At 29.4% G+C, this 12,752-nt stretch overlaps 1 protein-coding gene across 2 annotated transcripts; it reads left to right on the top strand.

The window, feature by feature from the left end:
- The first annotated feature begins 6,290 nt into the window (after positions 1 to 6,290).
- Positions 6,291 to 10,022, top strand: LOC121232004 (monogalactosyldiacylglycerol synthase, chloroplastic). 2 transcript variants are annotated; one of them, XM_041117257.1, is made up of 8 exons: positions 6,291 to 7,001; positions 7,232 to 7,404; positions 7,612 to 7,773; positions 7,855 to 7,996; positions 8,303 to 8,527; positions 8,775 to 8,837; positions 8,920 to 8,994; positions 9,700 to 10,022. In XM_041117257.1, the coding sequence occupies exons 1-8, from the start codon at positions 6,480 to 6,482 to the stop codon at positions 9,934 to 9,936; spliced, it is 1,599 nt and encodes a 532-aa protein (XP_040973191.1). In that variant the 5' UTR covers positions 6,291 to 6,479; the 3' UTR covers positions 9,937 to 10,022. The 2 variants fall into 2 exon arrangements, with proteins under 2 accessions (XP_040973191.1, XP_040973190.1); XM_041117256.1 differs by having other exon boundaries at positions 7,612 to 7,996.
- Positions 10,023 to 12,752: the final 2,730 nt, after the last annotated feature.

A 12,752-nucleotide genomic window follows, 5' to 3' on the forward strand; every position in this document is an offset into this window, starting at 1 on the left:
ATATTTATATTTATATAATTTTAATAGATTACATAATTCATCCTATACCAAATTTAACATAATCGTTTTATATATTATTTTGTATAAATGCTTCATATAATATTTTAGGGCATTTTTTTCTTTTTTTATGATATTTATATTTGGTTAAATGAATTTTTTATTATTTTAACTCATCTAAATTTCTTTTAACATATTTAGTTTAAATTATTTAGTTGATTCCTTGGGATTAACAAAGAGAAGATATAAAGGAGGAAGTGATGGTGCTGGCGGAGGTCGGTTCACCTTGTCTAGTCGGAGAGTAGAGAAAGAATGGGAGATAGTATAGGTGGTTGTTGGGAAGTAAATTGGGAGAGTGTTGACAAGTGAGCTGGAGAATCGATCCCTTTTTTATCATCTTGGGGGTTATTTATAGGCAAGGTCTTGTGTTGGCTAGCATTAATGTGGCAAACCTGAAATCATGTTATCATTATGGGACACGTGTGACAGATGTTTCCAATGGCATGATGATGCATGTGATGGGATGTATTCTGTCATTCCTCCTTATTTGAGATACAAAGCAATTAAACCCATGTAATGTTTGGTAATAAAAAGGATCATGTTCCTAATAGAAGCCCAAGTGTTTGGGGGAGCGGGTGGTGGCTACATTTTGGGGAGCAAGTAGTTAGCCATCTTGAATAATTATCTTCCACATGCTTAGGTGACTGAGCCGGGAAGTAAGACTTTTGGTGACCTCCCGATTTGTAGCAAGTGAAGTATGTTTCTTAAGTAGCTTTCCATTCTACCAATTGTCCCCCATTGGTGGGGGGGGGATAACAAGCTTTAGTTTTATTAACCTTTGTTACTATTACAACATATAAGAGACCTTAGTTCAAACATATTTAAGCACATATTATCTTGTAATATAAGGGTTAAAGGGCTGTGAGTATTAGTAAGAATTGTATAAAAAAACTAAATTTTTTATTTTTGTGAAACTAAAGTATCCTCCATATTCGTTTTACAATCCATTAAAATTCGTCCTTCCAAGATTCATGATATTATTTTCAAACTCTTTTTAATCCTAAAATTTATAATTTTATCATAGCTTATTAAACAAAATTTCTAATTTCATGTTCTAATATTATCAAATCTCTCTCTCTCTCTTTTTCAAATGAGTTGGATTAAAAAGTCAAGAAGCACATTACAATATCTGGTAGATTACACGAAACATCCATGATTAGTTAATTACTCAAAATCAAAGGGAGAGAGCAGAGGCGTAGCTAGGGGGGCTGATGGGGCCCCGCCCCCTTAAAATGAAAAATTATTATTTAGACCCTTTAAAAATTTCTAAAATTTTAAATTAGTAAATGTAAAGTTGCACTTTCCCTCCCAAATTATAAAAATTCGATTTAATTCTTTAAATATTATAATGATATAAACTATAAAAAGTTAAAATTTCATTCGGTCCTCTTTAAAAAATTGTTCTGACTTCGCCTCTGGGAGAAAGTTAGGGTTATGTAAATATTCTTTGAAATTAGTAATTTAATTAGAAAAGAAATTTTTATCATTTCCTCCCCTTATGATAAGTCTTTGAAATTTGTTCATATAGTGGATTTGAGCATACTTGGGATTGGCGAGAGCATTTTCTCCACCTCTAGACTTCCTTTATTTTTTTCACAAAAAAAATGATAAATTTTCAATGTTAAAATAATTCAACCAACTTCAATAATGTACAGTTTTATTCATATTTACTCTTCCCGACTCATAAATTAGATAATAATGTATTTTAATGTACTAGAATTTATGTTCTTCCGTATTAAAGATAATGCTTATACCAATTGAACTAAAATTCAATTAACTCAATAATTAATATATAAGATCGTAAATAAATTTTCTTAAAAGAACATTATATAATATTTTATAGCTTTAGATGGATATTAGAAAATATAAAATGAATACTTTTTAACATTGAAAATTCAAAGAGACACATAAGAAATAAACCTTGTTTTGGGAATCAGTTTTGAATATTTATACCAAGGTTTGACTTATAAAACTTGATCATCCATCATTGATAAAAAAGTAAAAAAAAAAGAGTCCAAAAAACAGGAAAAGAGAACAGTCTTATGAGTAATACTGGTTTATCTTTTACGTATGTCATAGAAGAAAAAAGAAATTTGTAGGAAAGTAGCTTTCGCTTTTACAGAATGGCACCTGATGTGTTGATAGGAGCGTTTTCATTTGCCACCTGGACTCTGTGTCTATTTCATGAAAGTATTTTTCAACTATATTTTTAAAATTTTAAAATAATTTTTTAATAAATATAATGAGAATTTTGAGAATTTCAGGAAATTTGACAAACTTTTTTTTTAAATTTAATAACATTATTTATTTTCTAAATTATAATTAAATTCCATATTCAATGTAGAATATTACTTTACTTTATGTAATTAATACAAAATAGAATTATTCAAAATATTAATTAAGAAATATAATTAAAATATATAAATTATTTTGATACTTTAAATATAATGCTAACAAAAATTCCTAATAATTATTAAAGTATTTGTGTAAATTATAAAAAATTGATATATTCATTTTTTACTCTTAATAGTTAATAATTGATTATAATAATTCATAAATAATATGTAATTAATATAAATATATTATATCAAAAGTGTTATTTATAAAGTTTTATATATGAATTATGAAATTATTTATTATATAAACAGTTAAAAATCAACTATTTAAAACTAAAATAATACTTTTTTTTCGTACCTTTTTAATTAATGGAAACATAATAATTTAAATATAAAATTATTCAACATAAAGCTTAACATTTTTATTTATTATTACATAAATTCTGCTAATAAAACTGTTTTGATAGATACAAAATTCTTATTTATAATTAGTGGGATAATCTTTTTTATTAAGTAAATTTATTTAATTAAATATTTTAGTCGATTTAAAATTTTCTCTAAACTCGTGTTTATATGTATATATTTATACAATATTGAGGTGGAGGTAAGGGTTAGAGTAAAGATTAGACGATTTGAACCCGTGTTATATCTAATAAGAGCTTTAACATAAGAATAATCAATTTTTTAATGCTATTGTTTGCAATTTTTTATTGGAAAATTATTAAAAAATAATTAATTTTATGAAGTAAGTTATATTATCTATAAATATATTTAAACACTTAGTTGAGTTAATATTACAAATCAACCGAGCACTATTTCGGTGAGAAAATTATTAAAAAATTGTTTATTTTATAAAGTAAATTATATTATTATGAAAGTGTGTTTTATATTTTGTTTGTTTAAAATTATTAACATTTTAATCCCTCACCATATCTACAATTATATATTATCATGCTGTTGCCATGGTAACACCTGTCCTGGCAGAAATGAATAATGCATAATTCAAAGATTCGGTCCCTCGCATTTTGTTGTTTAAACAATTAGGTCTCTATTTTAAGCATTTAAAATGTTCAATTAGGTCCATGCCTCTAATTAATTTTGTTACTTTATTTAGACTAAAACAAGTTATATTTGCTAAGTATAATAAAATGTAATGACCTTCGTTCATGATGGTGCTTTCTTTTTCTTTTTCTTTGAATTATAAAAATAGTTAATTTCAGTTTTAGTCCCTTTATTATACTTAAATTTGAAATTTAATCTTTAAACTTTAACTTTGACATAATTTGATCCCATTATTTTTATAATATTATAGATTAGTCCAAATAGTTAATATTATTAATTTTTCGATTAAAATATTACGTAACTATTTATAATTTAAAAGTGAGTTTTTAAATCCGAAAAATAAAAAGATTAAACACCAAATGTACAAAATGTATAAAGACTAAAAATATATTTTAATATTCGACTTTACTCTATAACTTGATACAAATAACTAATAAACCCAATGCTAAGTGTGGATGAATCATTCTTATTTTCTTTGTAATAATTAGATTATATCACGTGGGTGGGAAAAAATTGTAAGAAAGGTATATTTTTAAAACAAATGATTTTTTTATAGAAAGTTGGTAAATAGAAAGTGCTAATTTTTAAGAGGGTAATTGTTAAAATAGTGATTTTTTACTAAATTAAAATAGTTATTTTTAAAGCATATTATATAAAAACTTAAAAATATAAAAATATTTTTATCCTATTGTTGAATTATTTATAAAAAATATAATTTTTATAATCTTCTAACTGAATTTATATCGTTGACTTAGTGGCACTAAACTTAATTAAGAGAATAAAATAATATTATATTAGATTTTATCATACTCACGACATGGGTGAAAGAAAATATTTTATGCTAAAAACATTTTTTTTATATTTTTGCACTAGTGAATTTTATCTTTTAATATGTAATTTTTAATTTTTTTATTTAAAGATGATATAAAAATATGAAAAAATAAAAGGGTCATTGTAATAATATCAATTATAAATTAAAAGAAAAATGTATTTTTATAATTTTATTAAAGATTCTTATTATATCTGTTTTTTTTAATATAATGCCTAGAATTAAATTTTTAAATAAGAGGATAATACGTTTCAGCGTATTTGAACTCATATTCTCTTACATTAACAATAATGTCGTTACCAATCAAGCTAAGACTCAGTCGGTTACAATTTTTAAAGCAAAACAGTCCTCATACTTTAATTTAAAACGCATTTTTAACTTAAAATTTTGTTAAATTGAATTAAATTTTGTAGATTGGAGGACTATATCCCCTGCTCCTCATAAAGAAAATTCTAAATTCGACAAAAACTGGTCAGCCCATTTCAACCCAAAAGCCACCTAAATGGGTCAAATCCCCAAATTGAATGTTCAGTTTAATAATCAAAACTCAAAAGCCAGATTCCCCTTTTTTTCTTTTAATTATTTTTTGGGTAAACTATACTTGTAGTGACCCAACTGTTGATGAATTTTTTTTTGTTACCAAACTATAAAAAGTTACAAAATAAGCGTTTAATTATTTTATTATTATTTTTGGTCACCAACAATTAAATGTCTACGGGACAATTTCTAAAATTGGCAAAATAATAACTTTAACTCTCAGCATTTATATACTGTGTCAATTTAGTCTTAATTTTAAAAAAAATAACCTTCAACATTTAAACATTTAAACATTTAGTCACTTGAAAAGCTAAAAAAACAAAATTCTCAACTAAATTTAATCAGAATTATACCAAAAATAGAAACACCTAAAACTCTAAGATAATAATTTTTATTTTTTCTTATTCTTTTAAAATTAACCCTCAAAATCACACACACACAAAAACTACAAAAAATGTTGAATAATATTGAGGGTTAATTTTTTTAGAATCAAGATTAAATTGATACAATGTATAAATATTAAATTTTTTTAGAATCAAGATTAAACTGATACAATGTATAAATATTAAGGGTTAAAATTATTATTATACAAATTTTAAAGGTTGCCAAATTATCTTTGTATTAGCCATTTAACCGCATATTACCATAAAAATAATATGAAAAAAACTTTATCGATAATTGGTAATAGTTTACGCTTGTTTTTTTTATGCAAAAAGGGAAATAATAATTGGGTCTGACTTCAGAGAGTGTGGTGAGGAGTACAAATCACGAAACTTGTGGACGAACTGAACTGGAGCTAACCCATCACAAACCCAATAAGCGTGGGACTTGTTTTTCCAAAGCAGATAGAGAGAGGGTCTAATTCTACTTTTACTCTCTATATTCTTTGTACACTTACAATTTAGTCATTTTACTTTTAATTTCAATAATTTTAATCCTTCTAATCTTTTGATTTAATAATTAAATTAAATTCGATAAGAAAATTAAATATTTTCGTTAAATGGGATTATTTTGATATTTAAAAAAAAAATTATTCATATGTCAAATATTACACACATGAAAGGTCAAACAAGCAAATAAAAAAAAATTGATTTGACAGTTGTAAAATTTACAATTTTGAACCTAGAACTTTAAAGTTTTTCAATGCTCTTTCAAAGAAGTAGAGTGAAAGTTGAGATTTATTTATTTATTTCACATAATTTTAAATTGACTAGGCAAGCTAGTTTTTTAATTTTAAAAATGTCACATAATCTTATTTTTAATAACCACATAATCCAATTTTTTTTAAGAAATTTATCAATTTGACTTTAATCGTTAAATCAAAAAGGTAAAGAGATCAAATTCTTGAAATTAAAACAGAGAAACTAAATTTTAAATATGAAAAAATACAGGGACATATAGAAAATTAGCCCAACAGGAACAGCAGGAACAAAGCATTTCCTCGGAATCTACTAGCTAAATCCTATATCTGTGGCTACAATAATACCCATTAGATGTCCTCACTTTCACCTTCCTTTTTGCCTCTTAGCTAGCTCATTATCTTTTTCATTCAAAATAACCGAATTTTGGTTCTTATTCGTGATAACGACTACTTCCATGGATTAAATTGCATTTGTTTTAACTTCTTTCTCTTCACCTGGTTAAAAATCTTTTCAAAAATGCAAAACCCTTCTGCGGTTACCCAAGAATCTGGCCCTGCTGCCTTCGATCTCGTCACTCAATTGGGTCACTTAGCATTCAACAAGAGCTTTCGCAGCTCAAACACTGATGGGTTTTGTTCATTTAAGCCAAATCACGTGTATTTTTCAGGCTTCAGAGACTCAATTTCTCAGAAAAAGCGCAGAGTTGCTGCTGCTGCTTCACTCAGTTTGGGTGCTCGAAACAGCGTTTCTTCGAGCGTCAGGAGAATCCTGAATGATTTTAACAGAGCAATTAAGTTTCACTGTGATAGAATCCCAATTGGGTTTGCTTCTATTCGGGTTGGTCCTGAGGATAACAATGGAGTGAGAGATGGTGGTGGTGGTGGCGTTCTTGAGGTTGAAGGTTTGCCTTTGAATAGTGTCGAAACTGAGACCCCCAAAAAAGTTCTGATTTTGATGAGTGATACTGGTGGGGGTCATAGAGCCTCTGCTGAAGCTATTAAGGCTGCTTTTAACGAGGAATTTGGGGATGAGTATCAGGTCAGTTTCCTTTTGTTTGGCTGCTAAGAAATGCAGGCATTGGGAAAATTTTACAAATTAAGAACAGTCAATTCTTTTATCACTACTTGCAGTGTTTAGTATTGGTTTGAGAACTAACTGTACTACATAAAACAAGGAGGCATATGCCAATTTTAGACTTGGCAAGTGGTAAAATAATTAGTGGACGCGTTTTTACCTTTGCTCTATATGTTAAGAGTAGCATATTGCAGGTGTTTGTTACAGATTTGTGGTCGGATCATACGCCCTGGCCATTTAATCAATTACCAAAAAGCTATAACTTCTTGGTCAAACATGGATCATTGTGGAGGTTAACCTATTATGGAACTGCTCCTCGGGTGATTTATCAGTCAAATTTTGCTGCAACTTCAACATTCATAGCTAGGTAAGAATCCATGACAATTATACTGTGATTTGCACCTAATCACCATTCAACATGTTTCTTTTGATGACTGTTTCAATCCTGTTGATCGAACATGCTTGTGAATGAAATTGAATATTAGTATGTCAGCCTCACAAAAAATTAGTTATACGATTTCCTACGCCATTCCTCTAATCTGTGGCTTTCTGTTTTTCAATATTCTTATGATAGAGAGGTCGCCAAAGGGTTGATGAAATACCAGCCTGACATTATTATTAGTGTACATCCTCTGATGCAACATGTTCCACTTCGTATTCTGAAGTCAAAGGGTCTACTGAAGAAGATAGTCTTTACGACAGTGGTCACCGATTTAAGCACTTGCCACCCAACATGGTTGGTTCTGCATCTTAGTTTTCATATTTCAAAATTCACTTATCCTTGGTGTAATTTCGGCAATGTTTATTGTTGTTTTAGGTTTCATAAGCTTGTAACAAGATGCTATTGCCCATCAGCTGAAGTAGCAAAAAGGGCATTGAAAGCTGGACTTCAACCATCCCAAATTAAGGTTTATGGCCTTCCAATACGACCTTCTTTTGTGAAGCCTGTTCGGCCAAAGGTTGGTTTACCTTTCAAACTAATGAGCTTTTATATTCTCATTTGTCTACAACAATTTTATTCTATTAAAACTATTGTCTCAAACTATTGCACACAGGGAAAGAAGTCTTGTTGCAACAAGTTTATTGTGCATTCAGATCTTGCAGTTTTTCTTGTTCTTTTTGCTGGTTTCCATTAGATCACTTGTTTTGTTTCATGTCCTATTGCAATTTTGTTCGGCTTTGTTATCTCCATAGATATCTCTTTTCATCTTTTGTTGTATATTGGATCAAATGATACTGACAATTTTGATACTTGGACAATGTAGATTGAACTGAGGAGAGAATTAGGTATGGATGAGGATCTTCCTGCTGTTTTGTTGATGGGAGGAGGGGAAGGAATGGGTCCCATCGAGGCTACTGCTCGTGCACTTGAACATGCATTATATGATGAGAATCTTGGGGAGCCATTAGGTCAAATCCTTGTCATTTGTGGCCACAACAAAAGGCTTGCTAGCAAATTGCTTTCAATTGATTGGAAAATTCCTGTTCAGGTATAGACTTTTCTTCAAAGTTTTAATGGTAACTTTGCACGGCTAAGTCTTCTACGTATATATCCTATCCAGATGCCTTTTTCAAGAACCATGAGGAGACTTGTGATAAACATATTCTAAACTGTAAAAAAATATCTATATCATATCTCCATGTGAATTAAGCATGCCAAACCGTGTTATCATCATTGCGATTTAAGGAAAAGTTTTATTTGGCAACTGGTTTTTCTGAAATTGCACAATCTTATAGGTCAAGGGATTTGTCACCAAAATGGAGGAATGCATGGGTTCTTGCGACTGCATTATTACAAAGGTAACTTTCTAGTGACAGATAGTCTGTGGATGCATGTAATAAACTTTTTTTTCTTAATTTTGAACGACTCTTGCTTCAATAGGCAGGCCCGGGGACTATCGCTGAGGCTATGATACGAGGTCTTCCTATAGTTCTGAATGATTTCATTGCTGGGCAGGTAAGTTTTCTCTTTCTCTTTTTCACTTTTATCTGTGAGCTTTCTGAAGTAGATTAGATATAGATTGCTTTTGGGAGGGAGATTGAGGTATCTTCCTTAGGTAGATTTATTTTAGAGTTATCGTGTTGACTATATTTCATTTGTCTAAATATTGTACTTCTGTTCATAGTCTGGCCTAATTTGAGTTTCCCTAATTTGTCAAACATAATAAATTAATAAGTTGACCACATTATATATAGCTGAACTAGGCTGAAACATGTTGAAATATAAATGGTGTTACAATTTATAAAGTTCATGCACCCTATGGATTTCACCTATCAGCTGCAAGTAAACTAGAGAAAGAGGGAAGTATAAGCAAATAAAAGTACACAAAACATGGCTTGTAGGTACTTTCCCCTGTATATTCTAGAATGCCATATATATACATGTATGTGTATATATGATTATATGCCATACCTTATTATTGTGTTAGCTGGTCCTACCTTATTATGGTCATGCTATAAGCTGTATATAAGCAACTTTGCTTCCTCCTAGATATCTATTCCTATCAGGATTGGCAAATTACCGAAGTTGAAACTATGTTTTACTGGTACAATTTACCAGGCTATTTTGCTTATAACCTCAATATGAGTGGTGCAAAAGAATCTTGTAATGGGTTTTTAACTCTTTCCAAATAAGTTAAAAATCATGGTTCCGATGTTACAGGAAGTTGGCAATGTTCCATTTGTGGTGGAAAATGGATGTGGGAAATTTTCAAAGTCGCCAAAAGAGATAGCCAATATCGTAAGCCAGTGGTTTGGTCCCAAAGCAGATGAACTCAAGTCCATGTCTGAAAATGCTTTAAGGCTGGCTAGGCCTGAGGCAGTATTCAAGATTGTCCATGATCTCCATCAGCTGGTCAGACAGAGAAATTTTGTACCCCAATTTTCTTGTACAAGTTAGGTCCACGAGAAAAACTAAACAAAGAAATAGTTTTTCTAACGATTTTCCCCTTTTTGATTGCATTATCAATTACCTTGGTTTTCTTATTTCATTAGTTTGCTATGGTAATCTGAGAAAATAATATCTTTTGTGTCTTAATCACTAATATGATTCAAGCTATGACAAGCTGAGAAAGTATCAATATTAACATACATTTTTCTGAATTTCCAAAGAGAACCTTGTAGAAGGGAAGGAATTAAGTACCCATTGAATGAGATATTATCTCAAACAAATAAAAATAAAAAATTGTGAGCTGGATAATCTTTGTATCAATATTAATAGGGTTAATACCATAAAAAAATCCTCATTCTAAATTGATGTTTAAAATTCAAAATGTTTTAATTAAGTATCAATATTGTATCAATCAAAATTTTCTATCAGTTTACTCAACAATTTAGGGTTTATATGTCAACTCAAACTTAGCTTGTGGCATATTTTGAATAGGTGGATTGAATTATAAATATGTATCTACTACATCATCAATATAGATTTGACAAGTTAAAACAAAATAACTTTTTTAAAAAAAATTTGGCTATTGTTTTTTTTAAATACATTAAAATCAAATTATTCATGTAGAAAGTACAAACATGTTTATAATTTGATCTATGTATTTTAAATATATTCCACGTTAGATTTGAATTAACATTCAATAACTAAATTGACGGCTAGGCTGATAAAATGATTTAATTAATATGAAATTGATACTTTTAAAACTCAATTAGAATATTTTAAAATTTAGGGTAAACTATAAAAATAATCATTTATGTTTGGCTAAGTTTACGTTTTATGATTTGGTCACTGACATTATTAATTTTTAATATTTTTATCATTGTGTTGGTACTCAACCTTAAAAGTGTAACGAAAATCACGTGTCCCATCAAATGCTGATGTGGCTTCCATATTATTGCCACCTAATTTAAATATATATTTTTATTTGTAACCTATTTTTCTTTTTTCTTATCTTGATGCATATATATTTGTAACCCATTTAAATTAGGTGGCAAAAGAGTAGATCTTCTTCATTGTCCTTAATTTGTGTGTTTTAGCACTTGGTGTGTGGAAGGTAAGATGCAGTTCCTTTTTCACTTCCTAATGACGAAAGAAAACATAACCTGAGTTACCTATTTGGTTTTGGTAGCTTTAACTCATTGGGATTTTTCTAACACATGCATTAGACTGGTGTAATCCTTACTAAGATTGAGTATTCGATCGAGTCAAGTTGAATTAAGTCAAAAAAATTTGAGTTAGTTGAGTTGATGAATCCTATTTTAGTAATCAAACTCAATTTAAATTTTTTCGAATCGAGTTAAAAAATTTTGAGTCAAGTCAAGTTGAGTCGAGTTAACGAATCTTATTATTTAACTAGTAAACGAAGTATAAGATTATTTAACTACATAAAAAAATATAATAACTTAATGTGTAAATATTTATCAAAACGACGTATTTTTGACTTAATAGTTTTGACTTTTAACTTTAGAAAATATAAACATTTATAAAAAAAAACACGTGGTTTTTTCTTTTTTTATTCGGATTTTTAGATAACTCGGATTGTATAATTCATATTCGAGTTAAACTGAAAAACTTAATTTTTTAATTCAAGTTGATCTGAATAACTTGATTAACTCAAATAACTCGAACTATTTAATTTTTTATCGAGTTTTTCGAATCGAATCGGATTTTACTCGCCCCTAATTCTTAGCCCAGCTCAAGTAGCAAAGTTTATGCTCAATTCCTTTTCTTGAAGGATTCAGCACATTCCCACAATAAACTAAAATCTACAGCCTATGTGAAATGTTAGTGGTGGTGGATATATGAACAATCCATAGTAAACAGCTCTGACCACCTAAAGCAATAATCATATGATATTTTTCGTTATGAATTTCTGTTCAGTGAGGGATAGGAGGTGCCTACTAATGGTCATTTGTATACATGCACATAGACTTAACAAAAGTGTTAATTCTTGCTTAAGATATTGGGCTGCCATTATCTAATGTTGTTCTTATCAATGCTTTCTTCAGATCCTTCTACTGACTCTAGCTTTAAATTGATATTTCAGGAGGTTGAATATTCGGGTTGGGGGGGGGGGTATTCTTCTGCAATAATTAATCATCTTTGATTTTCTGACCAATGCCTTGAGGTGCTGAGTAGAAGTAACTTATGAAGTCTGGTGGAACTCGGAAATTTTTACTTAATGTCTTCATAAGATAGAGAATAAACCAGCCATAGCTTTTCTTTTTAACAATCATGCACTTGTAGTGTAGCACAGCATGATAAGAAATGTAGGATTGTCACAATTTCCTTTTACTTGCTAGTGGATTTCTATCCACAATTTATGTTCAAGGTAACATTTTTTCGTATTATTGGGATGATATATATGGTTACTTCTTTTCCCAAACCACTGGATTCGGGTAACTTTTAGTTATTACAGATTTGGGGATTCAAATCTTCGTAAATTCAATATTTTAGCACGGAGGAATCCTTGAAGATGCCACCAGAGCTCTTGCAAAGATGAGCATAAACGAAGAAGATGTCTACCCAAATCTCGATGGCCTCTCAGCAAAGGAGATGGGTGTCCTTGAAGGTTGAATAAAAAAATTGAAGCTAGTCCCTTGAATTTGCAGCCTCTCAATTCAATTCACTTTAGCACATATATTGGCGTCGTATGTTATGAGAATTTGGCCCCTACTTTCCATGTGTAATTTGTTTCCTTCAGTTCTTTAGACTGGTAATCTATCTACTTACTCTCAACTTATCTTTGGTGTTTGACTAATTGCAGA

This window comes from Gossypium hirsutum, chromosome A07, assembly GCF_007990345.1.
Source record: "Gossypium hirsutum isolate 1008001.06 chromosome A07, Gossypium_hirsutum_v2.1, whole genome shotgun sequence".
Classification (NCBI taxonomy): Eukaryota; Viridiplantae; Streptophyta; class Magnoliopsida; order Malvales; family Malvaceae; genus Gossypium; species Gossypium hirsutum.